This window comes from Venustampulla echinocandica (assembly GCF_003357145.1).
Source record: "Venustampulla echinocandica strain BP 5553 chromosome Unknown scaffold_0, whole genome shotgun sequence".
Classification (NCBI taxonomy): Eukaryota; Fungi; Ascomycota; class Leotiomycetes; order Helotiales; family Pleuroascaceae; genus Venustampulla; species Venustampulla echinocandica.
This window is the reverse complement of record NW_022474205.1, coordinates 6,744,638-6,765,053: the sequence shown is the minus strand read 5'-3', so window position 1 is coordinate 6,765,053 and position 20,416 is coordinate 6,744,638. Positions and strand designations below refer to the sequence as shown.

Below are 20,416 nucleotides of genomic sequence, written 5' to 3'. Positions count from 1 at the left end.
TCAAGGTGATCGCGGGTATATTCGTTGTACTTGTACATGTGCATATATATATTGTGGCGCAGGGTGATGGTGGGCGTGAGAGGGAGGGAGGAAAAGGGAAGGAAGAGCAGCGGCTGAACATCACGAATGCAAAAGGGCCAGAGCATTGGCAATGGATGTGGGTGGTAATGTAAGGCCTGAATAATAATGGGCCCTTTGAACAATCATTCCGGAACCATGGGGATTTCGGGCATTGGCTGGTGCTAAGAATAGATTCAACCCTGTGGTGTCCATGGCGTGGCGTTTCAAAAGCCCGCCACTCTCGCCTTGGACGATCAAAAACGGAGCAAAACGGCACTCCGACCTCACCAAGACTAATTCCCCCAATAACATCCTAGGTTTGCTACGTAGTGGGGCATTCCTTTGCTACAAGGTAAAAGGCGAGCTTCCAAAATGCCGGTTTTAGCTAAATGCCTCCAGTATCCTAAACCAGCGATTGAACAGAACTACCCTAGGTACGTAGGCACTAGACTAATATTTTTAAGAGGATGCCTATTCTCCACCAGATTTGCAGCGCCGCTTTTCTGTTCCCGGCATTCATTCTAATATACTTAAAGCTTGGTTGGACGCCTCGGACGGCTTGTGTGTCATGCTTGAACTCGCGTGTAAAGGATCGGCGACGGCACGTGGAAAACACATGGCCAATAGAAGCTCGGAGGGAAATTGTACGGAGGAGACTTAATTGTGGTCCTAGAAGGAAATAGGACTAATAGCGAGCAGAATGAGGGTGGAAAGGCTTCTAGTGAACCGAGCCCACGGAGTTCATATCAGACCCATATCCTCTCCTTTGCTCCACTTCCCCCCATTATTCATCTCCTCGCTAACCTTATTTCCATCTCATGCTCGAGGCGTCCGTCAACGAATATTTCCTTCTACATTAAACACCCGGCCGTTAGGCTTGTAGAAGCTACGGCTTTTATTTAGTTTGGGTGCGGCTTTCAGAGATTTCATATGAAGCCAACAAGACCTGTGGCTTTTCAGCCTCCTCATGTAGCAGTGTTGTTAAGGCGCCTCAGGCGGCTGCATACTTTTGCTCCAATAATGTACACTCCGTAAAGCCCCAGAGACTTTGATCTGCCAGGCTGATTGGGGTTTGTGAAAGAGATTTTTGGGGGGAACTCGTGCGGATGCCTGCAGAAGCTGAACAAGTACCCAGGCCGCGATGCCTTGACGGGACATCTGACGAATATTTGCTTACGCGAATGAGATTAATAGATCACTTCCGTTGTTTGAGCAGCCCCGAAGTGCTTACAACAGACTAATTTAGAATTATGCCAAGAAGGATCTGTGCACAACACCTGTTGACTAAGAGACTAAGAAGGATACACCTCTAAATCTGTTTCCGGTAAGCATTCGTTATACAATGGCATATATAGGTACCAGTGGGGCCAAACTCTCCGCTGAAAATGCTAGTTGGTTCATAAGGGCTACTGTTTTGAATAGGCCAAAGACATTAGAACATAACGAGCCGATCCACTTTGCATATTTACGCTAGCGGCCGCACTTCCTACGTTTAAGATCGATGCACCCCGTACGTGGTACAGCACATTGAAACCCCCACACATCCTAGCGAGCGCGACAACTCTCAGAATAAGCAAAAGGGAAACCGAACACAAACACTAGCAGAAAAGAAAGGCTGCAATAAAACAAAATTAAAACAAAAATGGCAAAAGAGTTCATTGCCCACAGCCAATTAATCTCTGCCGTTTCGTAGTTGTCGCTAGACCTAGTTATATTTCTCTTCGATATGAGTGTCGTGTGACACTTGTGGGGAGTGTCTTAAAGAGCTAGGTTGTCGTTAAGTGCTCTTTTCTTATTTAGATATATATACTTATTCGATTAGTAGCGAAGTCCTCCCGGCCGCCGGCAGTGACCCGAAAACGGATACGATAGAAGTGCGGTGGGCATTGTGCCAACTTATATCTTGAAATATATATCTTGAACTCCTCATGGCAAGCACCTCAAGAGTCAAGACAATAAAGACAACTTCAAACTATATTTGCCATGCAGTAAATTCAAGTTACATTGCCGTATCTGCAAATGGCCGTAGGTGGAGGTGGACCGCAAAAGGCCCGGCGATATCTATTTCGTACATAGTATGCAAGCATGACCAAGGTCGATTTCAACCCTTTCCCATCAAATTTTATCAAACCATAAGAGCCACCCCTCTTACCCCAGCCCCTCCCAACTCCACCAATGGCCATCTTCCAAACAGTCAAATGAGTAAAGTACCTAAGTGCCGACTCCTTTCTTTACTGAGGGCTGATTAAAGGGCTACCAGACCTCCAAAACCCGGTGCTTCCTTGGACGAATTGCGTAGGGGATGAATCTGAACACCCAATCTCTAGTCATCCTCCAATCTTATGCAGAAAACACCAACCACTCCTGCTAGAAAATCATATCCCCTTTACAAATGCCTTTCTCCTCCATCTTCAGAGAGCCAAATCCAACAAAACCCTCGCAGACGCCTGGTCCATAGAGATTCGGTCAAAATGAATGCCTGTACACTATTTTCCTAGCTCATCGCATCATTTTAGTGGCGGCCCAATATATTATTTCCAAAGAATAGTTTAGTTCCATCACAGTCAAGCACGGTTGCATCAATCCAAACTCAACACACACCGCTTGTTACAAACATACTCCGCTATTTACAAAGAAACCAACCTCTCAGAACTCTACTACACCCGCATAGAAAGAAGGGTATCCATTTCCTGGTAGCACCAAGGGACTAGATGAGCCAGTACCGCGCAGGTTTGATACTATGATCATATTATTCCCAGAATCGTAACTTGATTGGCTGACTGTTGAAGATTGCTATCACGGTTTGGAATTCCGGATTATTTGGGACAATGGAGCATCGTATGGATATTTAGTGTCTGATGGGGGGAGAGATGGAAGGAGCTGCATTATATCACCCCGAGCGCTGAGTTCGTGCATCAAGCTGGAGGCAGTTGTGAATGGAGGCATAAAGACCACGAGGACAAGAGTTCGGGCGCAGAGATCAAGATGTATATATCCAGCGAGGTTAGGGTGGTAGGAACGGCCGAGAACCCCGATACAATGACCTGTTATGAGATACTTTCTAGCCTTGTGGACGACTGGGATGATGAACGTGCTTCAACTTTTATGAGACATATTCTGGTCGTTGCAAAGGCCCGAGCATGCAAACAAGCAATACATGTTGGCGGTGGTTTGGATGCCCAAATCGAAGCCCACTATGGCGAAACAGCGTGGAAGGGGTTGAAGGGTCCAAAGAGAAGGCCATGATATCGACCTGAGAAAGATACAAGTAAATTCTTACGAGTGTTGAGTTAAAAAGCGAGACCACATAGGAGAATGTCAAGGGAAGTGGGCTCTACACTCCACCCAACTACCTACATATGCCGATATTTCTATAGACGTTTCTGGTAGAAGCCTTACACGTCGATATGACTTCGATCAAGTGGCTTCCGTTACCTATATTGTAGCTAGAACCATGCTACGCGATGGTACAGCAGCTGCTAGTAAAGAAGCCAGGAGGGAACGCCACAGTGGAGATTGAGGAGGGATCTAACTTGGGCCATCCCCCAAGCTTCCACAAATGTCCTGGATGATAGTCAACCTTGTTTACCTGATGTCGCCCAAGATGCTACCGAGGGTGTCTTGCAGGGCAGAATTACAAAGCTGGAATATGTTGTTTGGGAGCTTATTCATCAGCTTCACTCTAACGTACTTCATGGGGCGCCTCTAGGTAGGGCAAAGGGGAGAGGAGATGTTTATTTTAGACGGTTGGGTTAGATGGTCAAAAGGTAACTATATTACTTGTTCAATCGCCCAAGATCTCAAAACCCCTCTAGTCAGTATTCAGCATCCAACGTGGGGAATTCACTTACGTTGATATCACAATGTATAAGATCCGTACCATGTTGCCTATGGTTAATTGTAGAAATTATATTGGTTGAGGAGATGCTGCCAATTAAGGCAGAGAGATGCACCCTGCCCTATTTGATCCCAAGCGAAGTGTCTGCCAACAAACGGGTCTTGTGCTTAGAGCCTTTGGGGCGGCCCCTACCACGAGTTGCACTGAGCTCCTGCTCGTCTTCCTCGGGGAACTTGAACTGATTCGGGATCCTAGTGAGAACACCACCCCTCTCTTCAATGGTGGGGAGTAGCACAAAGCTTGAATATAGAGCAGGGACGCCAGTGGTGGAGTTGGAAGCTCTTGAGGTGGCATCCGATATATCCTCCGACACTGCATCCGAATCAACTGGTGAGAACGCGTCAGCCGTGGCCACTCCCAATGGAGGCTACAGGGCTTGAGCCTTACGAAGGTCAGGCCACCAAGAAAGATATCACACGGTATTTGGAGATCGTGGGCTCCATTGGCTTCCTTGCTACTCAAACTCGTCCATATCTGGCTAATACAGTTTCCATACTGTCGAGATTTCAGACGAATCCATCTCCTACCCATCTCAAAGCGGCAAAGCGACCACTCAGATACCCCCAAACTCGCCATATCTGTAAGTACCAAGGCCACCTATCGGCCGACTAGTCCATCCACCGGGGAGTTTAGTACCTCACATCTACCAATGGTGTGCCTCTAAGCTTGTCATACTCATCCCTATCTTCCTTTTTTCCAATCGCTTGGAATACCTCGTGTGTTCTTCGGAATTCATCAGTCGTGTCCTTACTGCTCCCTTTACCCTTGGCCTTATCCGGATGTTTCTCAAGAAATAAAGCTAAACTTAATCGTTATTCGACAAAGGCCTAGTATACAAGCCTACCTACCTTCCTCCAAGCCGCACATATAGCTTTGCCCGTTGCGCCCCGTTTTACCCCCAATGTCTGCGTAGAGATCCCTCCCGATCTCGAGAGTAGTGGGCTTATAAGGCATCTTGAATACCTTCAAGCGGTATTAGCATATGTATAGGTATATATAGCACGGTCTCGATGTTAGATGCTAAATACTAACCAGAGAGGTTCTAAAATGTTGCGCGATTGGAGAAAGGACGTTTGCAACGGCACAGTTGGAAGGTGAGTAAAAGGGTAGAACGCAGACGTGGAAGGAAAGGCAACTTCCCCCCTTCCCTCCCCCCTTGGTCTCGCTTAACCGAGGGATAAGTGGGGCACTCTCCAGCGCTCGCCTACGTACCTCCAAAACGTGATATAAAAGTATATAAAAAATAGAGAATCAAATGGCAAAAAGGGTTCGAGATACCTGAGCACCCAGGATTACTCTACGTCCCCCCCTAGACAGGACATAGTCGTGTCTAGGGCCGTTTCCCCTGTCCAATCTGCACTACCCGGTGGTTAATGTAACAGCTGCGATTTTAGCTTCTCCCAAGCGGGGATCATTAGCTGCGATCAGAAAGTGGTGTTTGGGAATTCGTCCGTATTTGGCGTTCGAGCTGGTCTCCCGTTTGAGCCAGGTTGCCGGTTGTTAAGTGAAAACTGCTTAAATTTAGTTATATAGAGCAAGAGGGTGAAGTGCCTCGTTCCTACCGCCTGCTTCGCGAGCGAGAGGAGGCAAAACAAATACACGTGGCATGATTCCGCCCCTAGATACTAGGTAGATACATCATACGCACAACAATACACAAATATGAGACCGCAATATAACTTTCTCTATGTACAGAATCCTAATAATAGAAAGAAGTTGAGACATGCAGGCGTGAGTGACGCTTATGGTTGCACAAGGGCTGAGGGGAAGGCTCCATGTTGGGTCAATTTGGTCCTGCTGGGAAATTAGACAGTGGTGTGTGTGGTAAGGTATATTAGGGAAGAAATAGAATAATAGGAAGGCGATGGTTGGGCTAAGTGAAGGAGAGATATGATAATGGATTATGCGAATAGAGAGCTCCATTTTATTCCACCGACCTGAAATGTAAGCACTAGTAAAGATATAATATAAACCTCTACACCTACCTTTTACCACATCATACTCACTAGCGGGAAATGATGCAAAAATATTGTTGATAATGATGTTTCTTTTATGCCTAGCTTGCCTGGTGGTTGCTTGGCCTATATATGCCCGTCTCAATCATGCGGTTGTCCCGCCTATGCGGAACACCAAAAACCCCTCCCAACTCCATCTCATAAGATATATCAGTTCAGCCAGGTAGCTAAATAACATAAGAGAATATCTATTGTGCAAGAAGTAGTTTCAAGCCAACCCAAACAAACCACCGGTTTGGGCAAATGCAACCTCCTTATCACGGAACGCCCCTGTATATAAACCCTGATTTCCAAAATAATTCTTCTCGCGCAAAAAGCACCTCGTACATGAGAAAATTAAAGAACTTCCAAGATGATGGAAGGGAACAAGACCGATCTTGTTGTAACGCCGGGAAAATGCTGCAGTTCGTGCCATGCTCGCTAGTCTGATACGCCGCCTGAAGAGCCCATGCCCTCCTGCTGCCCTATATTAAGATTTGGCGTTGGGGCTGGAGGCGTGTTGCGTGATGCCCAGTCCTCCATCCCGTCCGCACCACCTTCCCGTTCGCGGATAAGCTCCAACAGAACTACGTGGTTTCTCTTGATGTCCCGAGCCGCCGGGACGATCTTCCTTTCCAATATAAGCGCCTCTGCCGTTTGCATCCAGATATTGGACAGATGTTGCAGGTCCGGCAAGAACACTCGAAGTTGCTCTCGTGTCAAAGGACTCATAGGCGGTCCCGCGGCGAGACTGCTGTGGAAGACCAGGTTATCGGTCGAGTGCCGCCGTCGAGCTGCTAGGCAGGCTGGTTTCACGCAGAACCATTCGCGACAGCTCTCTGCTGCGTGTCCTCCACCTCCCTCCGCGCTCGCTACGTCGACTGCCGGCGTAGGCTTTTTCCGTCCGAGCGAGGCTATCATGGACAACTTCGACTTTGGTGGCGCTTCGACAGGGCTCCGTGTGACGAAGCCATACCACGTATCCACCGCCGCACGTCGGATGTTATAACCCTTCGTCTCCCAGAATCTCTGTGCCTGGCGTAGTCCTCCAACCTGTATAATAGTTGCGTACACCTCATCTGCAGGTCGATCCTTGAGGTAACCTTTGAAAGATCGTTCGATTCGTCCAGCATACGATGGTGGCCGTAACCGTCGGGAGAAAGAAGACATTACTAAAGGAAATACTTGGTGAGCCCTGAGAAGGGTCTGGTCATCATACATTGCCATCACTTCGCACTCGATGGGGTTTAAAGTATATGGTTGAAGTCGAAGTGGGGTTCCGCCATATGTTAGGTGGCGGACGTGGAGTTCCCGGTACGTTTCGAAGAAATGGAAAAGGGTAAAAACAAGGGGCATCAGTCGTTGACGCATACGCTGATGCTGTGGCTCGAACTCGAGTCGCTGGACTTCCGTCGTCCGTAGGAATATTTCTTTCGTTGCTTGGGAAGATATCATAGTCGACAGCTTCAGCGCAACATGAAGCCGATGCCATATGCCACACACGTAATGGAGATTGATGTTTTGCGGCTCTGGTACCGGATATAATCGTAATGTGTATGCAGGAAGGCTATGCGCAATATGATAGCGCGCAATTGGCGATTCATTGAGAGCGACTAAAGTGTGGAACGTCTTGGACACTAATCGCAGGTTGAGTACATCGTGTATCGGAAGGGGCGCGATAATCTGCGCTTGGAGTTCGCTTGGGAGGGATAGGAAGAGGTCGCTCAGGGTGAAGCTGTGGAAACAGTGTCAGCGTGGGAAGGGGGGTATACATTCTCGGGATGGAGACTCGACATACTTCAAAGCTGCCGTTGGATCTTCAGCCAGAATTTCTTCTTGCTGTTCGAGGACTGACGGGATCTTATGAACTGTGGTGACCTTCGAGCGCAAACTCCCAAAGCCCCCCACAAAGCTCGGACGACGCTGCGTCCGCAGAGCCGTGAGATCATGGCCGAGCGATCGCTTCTTCTGCTCACTGGGTCTGAGGGCGAGAGCATGTTCGCTATTAATCTGTCGTTGTCGGCCTAGGGGGAGGATGAAGGTCGACGCCTGTAATGGCGCGGGGAGTTGTTCAGGAGCATTCTGTGTTGCCGGACCTGCTGCGGCGGGCTGCTCTGCATTCCGATTTAATTGCTTTAATTTATCGAAGTATCGCTCCGAGGCGAATTCGGTGATGTGAAGAGGATCCATATTGTTCTGCGCTTGGCCTCTATGCCACCCGGTCGCAGAAAGGAAGAGAGGTGTGCTTCATCCAGCATATCAGGGTCCAGGAGCCGGGCGCTCTTCGCAAGGCCGTCCACGATCGTGAGGCCCGCAAAGAGAGAGAGTGTGTGTGAGAGAGTGAGAGATATATATTTCAACAAGTCGGTCGCACGATGGAAGCTCAGGCAAGCATCGCGAATTGGCGGGCGACGGTGGGGGGGACGGGGCGGCGGTGATATCGACGGAGTTGTCGCAACGACGAGATGGGGATGTTGACGAGGTCGAGGAATGGGAATGGAATGGAGGAGAGCGAGAAGGGTTTCAGGGTGGTAATGGTGGAGATAGCAAAGAGAGCGTGGTTCCGGAATGGGACCGGGCGAGAGTTCCCAGAAGGGATGGGATTGACAGAGGCAAAGCGAAAGGCGAGCGGGCGATGAATCGAGGCGTGGCGTAGATATTCGGAGGACGCGGGTTCTGGAGGAGCTGGGTGGCGCCTGCGGGTTTTTGGGGAGAAAGCGTTCGATGGCGCGGACGAGGGAGAGAGGAGAGCTGTTGAGGAACGAAGGGATTTGGAATGGAAAATGAGGATAAGTGAAGATGAAGATGAAGATTGGGAGACGGAGGAGGGATAGAGTACGGGTAGGATGGGATGGGATAGGATGGGATGGCAGATGCGGATGCGGATGGCGGATGGGTGATGGGTGACGGGTGATGGGTGATGGGGAGCGTATGTATGGGGGGGGGGGTTTGTTGGTAGGATAGGCGATCGATAGGCCCGAGTCGAGCACGTAGTCGCAGGTGGTAGTGGGCGTGGTAGTGGGCGTAGCAGCTGCTGGAGTGTCCCGGTATTATTATGGACGGAGTTCTGCAGCGCAAGTAGAGTACATGGACGAAGTACCACGCACTGCAACTGTACTGCGCTGCGCTGCACTGCACTGTGTACTGCACTGCACTGTGGATGTGTACAGTACGTGTGTACGGAGCAGGTAGATGTAGTAATGTACCGCCTCGGCCCTACTCTGGAGACTGGAGTCGGGGGGGCCCCATCAGCAGCAGCATCACCACCCGCCGCGCCCACAAGTTAGTAGTAGTAGTTGCCAGTAACCAGTTAACCACCATGGTAGGTGGTAACGGTAACGGTAACGGTAACGGTAACGGTAACGGTAACGGTAACAGTAACAACCATAGTAACAGCAGGAATAGTCACCACTCGCCTGGTCACCACTGCTACGGAGCACTCACTGTGCGGTGCGGTGCTGGAGATAGCAACCCTCGTAGTGCCCGTAAAGCTCCCGCAGAGCACCCGGGCCCAGTTATCCGTACCACACGAGTATCACCGACACGGCGGCCACTACCGCTCCACTACCACGACACTGCAGATAAACTAACTACACGGCATCATACACCCTACGCCGCGCTGGACAGTGCCTACAGCACGGCGAGGTACAAGTAACAGTATTGGGTACCAGAACTCACTCACTCACTCACTCACTGACGCACGACTCACTCACACCTCTTATATCACAAGAGGCTCTGCGCACGGCGGCCAAATACACTCCTCAGTAATTAATACCTGCCTACAAAGTACTGTATCACCGCTCCGCAAATGGCGCAATCATACCACGATCATGATCAACTCCACCGGGCCCCAGGGACAAACTCTCTCTCTCAGAGTCTCAACCCTCCGAGATAGTCCCTATCGGTGGGCGAGTGCAGCACCGCCGTGGCAACTCGCCGAGCTCAATAGTACAGTTCCAGCAGAGCACCGCGCAGTACAGTGAGTGGCAAACGGAAGTACCGTGCTGTACAGTCTGTAACTGAACTGCTGGTCTCGCTGACTACTCGACTACTACTACTACCTCCACGACTCTCTGTACGGAGAGTACAGATAATACACTACTGACACTGTTGAGTGCTTGGCCCTGATGTGACCACAGAAAAATAAAACCTCCGACAGCACCGCCGTGGTCCACGAGTGCCCCGTACTCGTACGGCCATCCAAAGGGGGCAACCCACGCCCGTCCACGCCTCCACCAGTCCACGGATGGGAACTGAGGTAGGAAGCTTGAGCGTGCCAGGCCCAGTCAGGAGCAGCCGGCCAAATAATGCCTTTTTCCAATCTGGCAGAACCGACCCGGCTGCTGGATAAATGCCCCCGCGGCTTCCTCCACTCCCCCCCACCACCCCCCTGAGTGGATCTCCAGACTGGCGCGCCCTTTAATAATGAGGCCGAGTTCCTTGTTTAGATCTTCCTACAGCAAATCCAATTTCGACAATTTCGCTGCGACCGGCCACCCCAGGATGAGCGATGGGGATGCGGATGGGGATGATGACTCGGATACGATGAGACGAGACGATGTGAGAAGCACCGCACAACACCGTCAACACGCACATCGCCCTCCTTCCACCCCCCCAGAGCAGATAGCCGCATGAGGTTCCAGAAGGTTGCCTATCCATCCACGGCCAACGATCGAACTGCCGAGCGCACGCGTGGGCTATATTTGTCCTTGTCCTGTTGATTTCGGATGCGACGATTGCTTCAAGCGGAGCGACCGTAGCCACTGATTGCCATTATTGCCATTGTCTTGCCTTGCCATTGCCATTGTGATGTCAGGGCTCGGTCTCCATTCTCCACCTATCTGCTAGACGGCCGATGACATGGTGGAGATCAGTGCGGCCAAAGTCTGGAGAAGCAATGGCCGAATCGGGGGATGCTACTCGCATCATTGCTCAGTACTCCGTCTGCTCTTGGGACTAAGTACCTGGTACCTAGTACCTACGGAGAGGCTCGAGGCTCGAGGCACAGAGTCAGGAAGTGGTAATGGTGCCTGGCACGTTGTAACTATCGATCATATACTGTACCAGCCCGGGTGTATGTTGGTGTGTGTGTGGCAGTTGTACCCAGTGACACCACAACGTTCGCCTCCTGTCCAGAATACATTATCATCTGCTGTGCTGCATGAACTCCATGAGTCCTGGGTAATATATACCTACGGCACCGTTTGCTGGCCGGTTCCTGTGCCTGTACCGGTGTCTCACTGCCCGCCATGGCGTACGGTGCGAACTCCTACCGCCTCCGACACTCGACTCTGGTGTGTACTGTACCGTACGGCGTACGTATATCATTTTTAGTACCTCCATGCAATATCTCGAGCTCCGACGCCCATTATTGAACCATCCCCATCGTCGTCTTTCCGACCCGACTCCAAGCGGCGGTTTGGCCCATAATTGGCCAGAAGAGGCTCTGAGAAGCGGTCTCGGGATACTTGCCCGTCTTTCCGCGCGTGAAAGGCTCAAACTTCAGAAGGTGCTGTACTGTACGGTGCTGTGCAGCAGGCGGAGTTATTTTTAGGGCTTATTTGTTTTGTTCCAGACTTCCAGCTCCAGTGGCTCTGTCTGCGCGAGACAAAGGGATGTTGGAACTTGGTCGTCGTCTTGTTGCCCCGTTGGGACAAGTTTCCGCTAGAGCGATCGGCGGCGGCGGCGGCGAGTCCCCAAACGACCGAGAAAACGCATGACCCGGGCGCTTTCTCGGCCTTTTCGAGAGTTGGGGCTTTTTAGCGGCGTCAGGGCCTTATGTCGGGTTTTATCGTCATGAATAATATGGAGTATGGAGTATGGAGGGATGGAGGATGGAGGTATGGAGGCTTGCGCATCCACATCCAGCCATCCACATCCATATTCATATCCCTATCCCCATCCACCATAATGGCACAATCCTCTCCACATCCTCCTCCCATCCAGCCCTCCACATTCCACAACCAGGCAAGAATAATAATTATACCATTATAATAGAATAATTAATCATGTCTAGCGACTCCGGGCGCTGAGTGGTCGAGACTCCACGGCTGTGGCATGAGTCAGCATCGCCCAATCTCGCACCTGAAACAATCCCACAGGTGACAGGACAGGACGAAGTTCAAGGGCACAGCGTCTGTTTGAGGTAGACTTCTGACTGACCGATCACCACAGCTAGCACAGCATCATATCAACGGCGGCTAGGCCGGTTGGTGGCGCACCCGTTTAGCAAAGCAAACTCCGTACACTGTCCTGCGTGCCACAGCAGCGACCCAGCGAGTCATCTCCACGTTGCGATGCGATGTGAGGTGAGGTGAGAATGGTGATGGGTGTCGTGGTTGACGAACTTTGACCATCGGGATTACTCCGGAGCACGGAGTCAGGCGAAGTACGAACTTATTACCTACAGTAGGTACGAAGTGCGAATATGGAATACGCCGTAGTTTTTCCGTCCCTTCGCCTTCGCCTCAGAGTCTCCGACTCTCCGTGCTGCTCGGTCCGGGCGCCGGGATAGCCTCGGCGCAAATCTAGCGTGGACACTTACGGCATGGTGGCATTGGCAAGGTGTGGCTAGTCCATATCGAGTAGATAAGGATCCATGGATAGAGGAAGGCGCCGTCCCCTTAAATGTGTAGCTGATGTAAGCGAATTAAGACTTGGGCAGGGCCACGGCTACGGCTACCTATCTCTTCTAGGCTAGCGGGGGCTTTGCTCGTCACCCAAGTCAACCCCAAACAAGTCAACAACCAACTCTCGCGATCATATCATACCTCGGGAGTATAGCCAACGTCGATGTGCAGTAGATTCCGTACATGGACAGATAGTGACTCTGGTTCCTAACGGCCATTTCCCACTGCAGCTGCCCAGTGAAACCCCGTGGTGCTCTGATCCTGGTCCTTTCTATCTGCCATCTGCCATCTGCGAAGCACGAAGGACGGACATCTTGCTTGCTTGAGGTACCCCTCAGTCCCCAGACTCCCCTGGCCTCACCCCGTACCATACATACCATACACACTCGCCCAGAGCAGCATGTCCTCCTCTCCATCACCGGCTTATCCGCCGTACCAAACACATCGCCATTCTCAGTCTTTTGACCCAAATACTCCGCCGGCACCGCCGCCAAAGCCCGGCAGTCAAGAGATCAGTCTCAGTCGTCGTAGCACGCCTGCTGGCTCCCAACCCTTACCTCCTCCCCCTCCACCGCAACCAGATGCCGCCGGCATGTATGGGCGTGGGTCTGAAGATCTTCAGTCCGCACAGCAGGCCCGATTCCATGAGGTGACCTCGGCACAGCAGATTCAAGATCCTGGCGAGCAATGGCTCCCCAAGATGCTGGAGGGTAAATCGTCGGTAACGTTGTCCCACCGCCACTAACAGATGAACTTACAATATCATTCTAGCAAGCAAGATCTTACCGATGTCTTCACAAAGCCAGATCTCCTGGCCGCTCTGGCTCATTCAAGCTCAACTGCCCACCCTTCGATCACCGCCGCCCGGGAACCCTTACAGGCAGCTTTGACGGAGAACATAGCCCTGGCTTCACACCTAAACGAGCTTGAAGCACGTCTCACGCATTTAAGATCCTCCACACAGGCCCAGCTCCTCTCAGCCCATGCGCTAGAGCGGCAATGGCGTCAGAAGCAATCTGATATGGACCGCGCTCTAGCGCCCTTTTCGCCATCATCCCTCTATCAGAGGCTCAGTCAAGCTGTCCAAGAGCAGGAGATGATTTGTCGTGCTCACGAGGAGAGTTTTCTAGAAGGTGACGGCGGTGTTGCTACGGAGCGAGAAGTCGTCGAGTGGGTCAGGAGATACCGGGAAGCAAAGAAGGTCTACTATTCCCGGAGGGAGCGCAAGGAGAGGTGGGATGAAGGACGTGTCGGAGGGTGGCGATAGGAGGTAGCGTTGAAATCTCGGCCTTTCTCCTCTTTCGGCAGCCACAAGATATGATATATGGAAGTTCTGAGACCAGTGTCATCGATTTAACAAGCTCCCCCAGACCCATGCCTCCTAAGGTCTAAAGAAACGCGAGCCAGATAAAAGGGGGGGCCTCCAGAGGATACGCGGAACTATGGGCATCGTTTGTCCCCCGTGATACAAATCTGTGGGTATCGCAATCATACTAAGCGTCTGCCTATTTCGCCGAAGTTCCAGCGTGCGGAGGAAGCTCGTCCGTTTGGAATTGCGTCTTTGATATGTCGCATCATTGCGGAATCCCCGACGGCTCTTTGCAGAAAACACAACACAACTAGCCAAGCGTCAACATAGAGCGTGGAATCAGTACTGCCCCCAGACCTTGCAACTGGCAGCGGCTTTCTTCATTATGGCACGATGCCTCGAGCGGGCTACCAGACCACATCCAGGATATATGATAGATGGAAATGTTATAACTGCACCGCTGCGCGTGGCGCCATTCAAATCCAGACCTGTACCACCCCCACACGGTTGCTGCCGAATATCGAGAGGTGACCCCTCATAGTCACGCATCACAAAGTATACGGAGGCTGTTTTGCCTAAATATCATGTCCTTGTCCATCAAGCATATGCACGAGGCCGAGTGGTACCCCGGGGAAGCGTCTCACTTGCCTCTTAATGAAAAGTACACTTAGGGAGGAAAAAGCTTTGATGGATACGAAGAGCATTGCATCAAAACACCATCCACGGCGAAATAACTCTCTCGTATCAAGAAAACCGAGCCCAATCCATTTTCACGCCAAGCCCCACCATCACCACCATGACCACCACATATCTTCAAATCCCTCATGAACTAAGAATCTTAAGTGCGCAATATCTCTCCCTCGTGCTGCAGGGCGGTTTGCGTGTTTCATGGTTACACGCATATGCGGTAGAATCTAAGCATATTAGATTATCATAGGGGGGTTGGCAGTAATTCCATCGGCACTTCTCATTTCCCCCACACGGGAAATGCGCTTGTTGATGCGGGGTGCCAAACCTGCCTCTTTTTGTGCTCCGTAGAGTTGCATCCACCATATGAGGTGTGTAGAAAACGTGAGCAGTATCCGGCATTCGGCCTCCGGCATTCGGCATCGCCTCTCTATGTCTTCGGAGTGTTTTATATTGTGATTTTGCTTCTGATAGTATAGATTGCCACTACTGTATTGCTGTCCGAGCATTGCTATAGTGGCTGGTGGTGAGGTTTTGGTGATATCTTGGTTTTGCCTCGGCAGCACGAAGCGATGAGAGGAACACAACTGTGTCCTTTTGGAAACCGCTTTTTGATAAGCTTATAGACATTTATAAAAAATATAGAAAAATATTTTTAAAAGTTCCTGTATGCGAGGACCCATACTCATATACTACCTTACCAATAGCGCTTAATACTTACTCTTGCATTCGTTTTCTCCGTACTCTCTCTCTCACCCATCTTCATGTTTCCCTTGCGCAACAACTTATTTTCCCTTGCCCATCCCTAGCTCGGAGATAGGTCATACTTAATACATCATTAGTCCTTCATCGCTTCCCATTATTACAAGCTAATTTCTATGAATGTCACCTTGTATAAGCCACGCGGCCAAGCACGGTGTTTACATAACCCCTTCCTCCTCGTCACCCGCCTCATCCGGGGTGCTATCTCCATACTTCCCATAGGTTTTTCCGCTAGTGAATCTCCGCCATGTCAGTATTATGCGGGCCAGTTCATTGGTGGTGCTGGATCATATTTGTTCCTATTATTACCTCACTACGTCTACTTCTATATATTGAGATGGAAATATGGGTTCCAATCTTAAGAGGCAGGGGAAGTATTTATAAATATTTTATCATATATTCCTTAGGTCTTATAGTGTTATATAAAGTGTTATATGTGTGTATCTTAGCCTACAAAGTCTTGCTAGCCTTTTCACACCTACTAATACAAGAAGAAAAGGGCTATTACCACTTACTATTAGAGAATCCGGTTTTTACAACGATATTCTACTTAATAGACACTTCAATTCATGACAGATGGGTATTCGCAAAAATCCTTCTGCTTTGCGTATCTAGGGTAGGAATAATGATACGGATAACTAGCTCAAAGTAAAAAAATAACAGAAAAAACCAGAAGGGAAGATTGCCAATGTAAAAGAGACAGCAAAGCGTTATGTGGCTCGGTGAAATCGTTCTTGGGAGGTTGAGTTGCCATAGCGAATCCTGGAATTGCTCAGTACTTACGGATCTTGTTAATATGGAAATTGGTATCAACCATCCCTTCTTTGCTTGATATCTCTGTAATGAGTATTATTTTGAATTTTCATTTATCCACTCAAAACTCCCTATTTCATTATATGCCCCCAAGTCCCTAAGTAGGTAACGAAGCATGTATGTAGGACGCCACAGTTACGTATACAACAAGTAGTTTAAGCCATTCTTCATTATGCATCCTGTTTAATTTACTCGCTATACCCATCCATCCATCCATCCATCCATCCATCAAAAAGACTCATGATACTCAACCGAGAGATATCACATGAAACGCCGCGCCGCCCTTTTCCTGGGCCCGACGAGATATCCCGTTTAGCAACGTAATAGTGTGCTGTATATGCATTCGCTCGCTCGCTAACATTGTTTAAAACAAAAACTGGCATGGATTATACGGTTCTGATGTTCTGATCGTGTTTGCCATCACCGACCAAGACCCCTAAGCAATCGCTCTCGCATCTCCTGTTCACTGGTATCAAAACTCGCTCCTCCTGCGTACGTTGCATGAGTATGAGGGTGCGTATGTGCAGGACTGCCCCCTGAGCCCCTGGAAACCCGCAGTAGATCACTCGCAACCGTGGCATCAAAAGCGTTACTTAGAGCAGAGCTAGTCGCAACGCCACCATAGAGATTGGTATTGCTTCCAGAAGCGCGATGAGAGGTTGATGAATTTGAAGTTCCACCTAGCCCAACGCTCATACCTTGCCCGAAACCGCCCAGACTGCTATTCCCGCCACTGCCACTGTGGCCTAGTGACTCGAGGGTTGGGAGGTCGAGGAAAGAAGACTCGGAAAATTGACTGTATTGGTTCTGGTGGGTTGAGGGCGTTTGTCGCTGTTGAGCATGTGATCTGGCAGTGGAATATGACTGGGTGGGCTGTGTCATGGAATGTGTGCTAGGCGTTCTATATGTGCTTTCCGCTTGGGAGAACGAGGGTGATGGTTGAGCTATTGTATGCGCACTGTTACTCCTGAAGGCAGTATCCGCTTGTGATAAGGACGGAGATGTCTGTGACATGGCGTGTGGACTCGCTGTTCTATATGAATTTTCCACCTGCGAAAACTGAGGCGATGACTGAGCCATTGTATTTTGAGCCAGCGTATTTTGGGCCATACTATGTGCAGCAGACGCCCTATAGGTATTGTTCATCTGGGGTGAGGCCGAGTGAGAGCCATACAGTTGTGACGGCTGATGTGAAGGATACTGTTGGTTATATGCGGAAGTGCTTTGGCTGCGTTGGTTATAGAAGTTTGATTGTGGCCTGGCCTCTGTTCCTTGTATCACGTTCTGGTCCTCACGCTGAATATTCTTCTGACTAGCCTGCTGAGACTTCTGGTGTTGCATCTGTTGCGGTATTTTTGGAGCGGCTTGTTGGGAAGCCGATGACGGTTTCGACTGCTGCCTTACATGTTGGGGAGCTACAGCGGGAGTGTTGCTGCGACCGTTCTGTTGCTGTGACAAGTTCTGCTGTTGCGAAAAGCTCGCAAACCTCTCATAATGAGCTTCAAGCCCTTCTGCTGGAGGCCGAGTTACAGGAATACTTTGTTGTGAAGATGCAGCGGTGGAATCTGGAATCGTGCTGGCTTGAGTTGGAGGAGTGGCACTACTCATTACGGAGGCAGTTCGATTTCGAGATGAAGGATCACTTGCATTCGCATTTAGTACCTTAGGTTTACGCTGGCGAGCGCGTTTAGAAGGTGGTCCAGTAGGAGTAGAAGCGTCCGCGGGAGCCCATTGGATAGCTTCTTTAGCAATACTCATCACTATGTCGTTATCAACAGCAGATAAGGGGGTGCTCTTCTGCGCAACCGGTGGCACTTGTTGGTGTATTTGCCCTTGTTTAGGGGACGGTGCCTGTTGATGGTTTTGCACTTGCTTAGGCGGTTGTGCTTGTTGATGGGTTTGCACATGCTGATGGGTCTGTAATTGTTGATGGGGTTGCACCTGTTGGCGGTTTTGAACAGACTGGGGAGTTTCAACCTGAAAATTATTAATTGAAGGGTTTACAGGAACCGACTGGTTTGGCTTAGGCTTCGGTGGAGCTCGTTTGCGCTTTTGCCCAGCTTCCGACAAGGATTTTGTGCCTTTTATAGCTGATACCACGGGCGAAGGTAGAGCGCTTAGCCCCTCGGCACCATGATTTCGGAAGGCTTCAAGAACAGCACGCTCTTCAGGGCTAAGTTCGTCTGCAATTATTACCGGCGTTTGCTTGGGCAGATTGGTCTGGGAACTGTTTTGCAATGTTTGACCAGCATACAAGGGTTGCTGCACTTGTTGAGGTGCAGGTGGCTTATTATTCAATGCCGGTTGGGCGTTAGATTGATTTTGATCTTGCCGTAATGTATTATCTGTAGCTCTGGCTCCTTCATTTGGTTGCTGTGTTGGCTGTACTGCTGTGGTCTGATTTTGGCCCTGGGAGCCAACATAGTTGGAACTGGCAGTATTATCAACAACTTGCTGGATGTCAGCTTTCGATTTCTTATTTGTAGACCCCTTTGGCCTTCCCCTTCCCCGTTTACTGGTATTTGTAGATGAGGTCGCGGTTGAAGGATCTTGTGGAGGTTTAGCAGGAGTTGAAGGGGGTGGTTGTGGTAATTGTTGTTGCTGCTGTGGCGGCTGCGGCGGCGGTGGTGGTTGCTGCTGTGGTTGTTGTTCAGGCTTCTGTGGCTGCTGTGGTTGATGTTCCGGCTGCTTGCGTTGCTCGACCCCAGCATCCCTCTGTAGTCCGGCCTCAGGAACATTAGGAGCCTGGGGATTCACCTCAGCTAGATTGTTTGGGAGTCCCCAAGCCGGCGCAGAGACTGCTGGTCCATATCCGTATCCATTGCTCGAATTTGGGGGTCCAGCACCGGAAAGGGCAACCTGATATTTGGATGGCCGGACCTTTACTCCTCCTTCTAAGGCCCCGGAAACCCCTGGAGGTACTGGAGGCTCTGGACCGCGAGTCGAGACATCCGGGAAGATTTCCGCAAGCCAACCTATAAACAATGCACCCGTCTCTCTTGTATTGGCGCTTTCCGGGAATATCCCGTCTTCGGGGGGAGGAGCTCCAGGTATCCCACCAAAATAGGCCACGGCTTTGCATATTTGGTCAATAACGGTAATGGGATTGATACTCCTCAACAACGTTAGGAGTCGAGCCTGTTCGAATTTCGTCTCATCTGGAGCTAATGGTCTTGATTGTCGTTTGTCATCTCTAGGGAAAGGGGACCCGCGGCTGGCAACCCGAGCTGCTTCGTTCATAGTCGCCTCAACAACCCCTCTCTTCTTTGGTGCTACGTACTTGTCCTGCTGGGCTGCCTTCGCTCGATTCGCTGTATTCTCGCTCGTTCTTCTCGCAGCAGCATCTCGCTCTGCGGCAGCGTCCTTCCCTTGTGTCTCGTTCTTCTTGCCTCCTACACCCATTCCCATGTGCATAACGCCAAAATTGCCTTGCCTATCATCCGTTTTGCCCTTGAGTTTGCTTGGCACGGGATTTCTCACTCGTCCATCCTTGTTAGGACCTAACACTGCCTCGATAAGTGGGTTCGATGAGGTGAGGTCGAGGAGGTCGCCATTGGCGGTTCCAACTGGGGAGGAAGCGGGCTTGTCGTGAGCTGGCAGATGCAAAGTAGTCCGTACAGGTGCCGCGGAATGACGATCCGGAATCTGATTCTGCCCCACGGAGGGCCGAGGATTCTGCGCCATCTCTATCTCTATTGAAATACGGGCTGGAGGGCAGCATACGCCTGCTGAGCGCCGGATATCGCGTTTGGATGGAGTCAAGTCAAGCTCGAGCTCGAGGGTAGGGGCGCGTCGACTACTGTAATTGGGTGTGACAGATCAAGCCAAAGAACGACCGTGACCGTCACCAGGGCTGCGCACCCCTATTGCGACTGCTGCCATCGTCGACGTGATATCGTAGGCGTCGCCATCTTTGGTAGATATGTTGTCTCTTGGATGTGGCGTGGCTAAGCGGCGCGAATAGGCGGACCGATCTGAGCAGCGCGGAGCATGTAGTAGCACAAGCCGCCTTGCCCTCCACTCAGGGGGTTCTATGAATAAGGCTTAATTGAGTTGTACTCGTGCTCACTCAAAACTACATCATAAAATGCACGACAACTATTCAGAATCACGGAGATATGTACAAGCTGACGGGGATTAAATAAGTATAACGTAGTCTATTTATTCCCTGCATTGGGAAGACATCTGCCATGCATAATTGACTGCATGTGCCACAATATCCTGCGGCGCAATGACGCCTAAACTATCACCATCTATCGTACAG

General features: G+C 50.4%; 6 protein-coding genes across 6 annotated transcripts; 3 read left to right on the top strand and 3 right to left on the bottom strand.

Annotated features, from left to right (window-relative positions):
• Nucleotides 1-3,045: 3,045 nt before the first annotated feature.
• BP5553_02106 (uncharacterized protein) lies at nt 3,046-3,306 on the top strand (the record flags this gene model as incomplete). Its single annotated transcript, XM_032010729.1, has 1 exon — nt 3,046-3,306. One exon carries the CDS (start codon nt 3,046-3,048, stop codon nt 3,304-3,306), a length of 261 nt encoding a protein of 86 aa, XP_031874783.1.
• Nucleotides 3,307-4,019: 713 nt separating this feature from the next.
• On the bottom strand, nt 4,020-4,912 carry BP5553_02105 (uncharacterized protein; the record flags this gene model as incomplete). The annotated part of the gene is made up of 3 exons (XM_032010728.1): nt 4,020-4,325; nt 4,600-4,757; nt 4,807-4,912. 3 exons carry the CDS (start codon nt 4,910-4,912, stop codon nt 4,020-4,022), a joined length of 570 nt encoding a protein of 189 aa, XP_031874782.1.
• A 1,481-nt stretch (nt 4,913-6,393) lies between these two features.
• BP5553_02104 (putative F-box protein involved in pathogenicity) lies at nt 6,394-8,142 on the bottom strand (the record flags this gene model as incomplete). Its single annotated transcript, XM_032010727.1, has 2 exons — nt 6,394-7,687; nt 7,751-8,142. 2 exons carry the CDS (start codon nt 8,140-8,142, stop codon nt 6,394-6,396), a joined length of 1,686 nt encoding a protein of 561 aa, XP_031874781.1.
• A 1,010-nt stretch (nt 8,143-9,152) lies between these two features.
• Nucleotides 9,153-9,935, top strand: BP5553_02103 (uncharacterized protein; the record flags this gene model as incomplete). The annotated part of the gene is made up of 3 exons (XM_032010726.1): nt 9,153-9,234; nt 9,279-9,597; nt 9,683-9,935. 3 exons carry the CDS (start codon nt 9,153-9,155, stop codon nt 9,933-9,935), a joined length of 654 nt encoding a protein of 217 aa, XP_031874780.1.
• Nucleotides 9,936-12,981: 3,046 nt separating this feature from the next.
• BP5553_02102 (Uncharacterized protein) lies at nt 12,982-13,848 on the top strand (the record flags this gene model as incomplete). Its single annotated transcript, XM_032010725.1, has 2 exons — nt 12,982-13,298; nt 13,353-13,848. The coding sequence occupies 2 exons, from the start codon at nt 12,982-12,984 to the stop codon at nt 13,846-13,848; spliced, it is 813 nt and encodes a 270-aa protein (XP_031874779.1).
• A 2,724-nt stretch (nt 13,849-16,572) lies between these two features.
• BP5553_02101 (uncharacterized protein) lies at nt 16,573-19,836 on the bottom strand (the record flags this gene model as incomplete). The annotated part of the gene is made up of 1 exon (XM_032010724.1): nt 16,573-19,836. The coding sequence occupies one exon, from the start codon at nt 19,834-19,836 to the stop codon at nt 16,573-16,575; it is 3,264 nt and encodes a 1,087-aa protein (XP_031874778.1).
• Between the last annotated feature and the right edge of the window lie 580 nt (nt 19,837-20,416).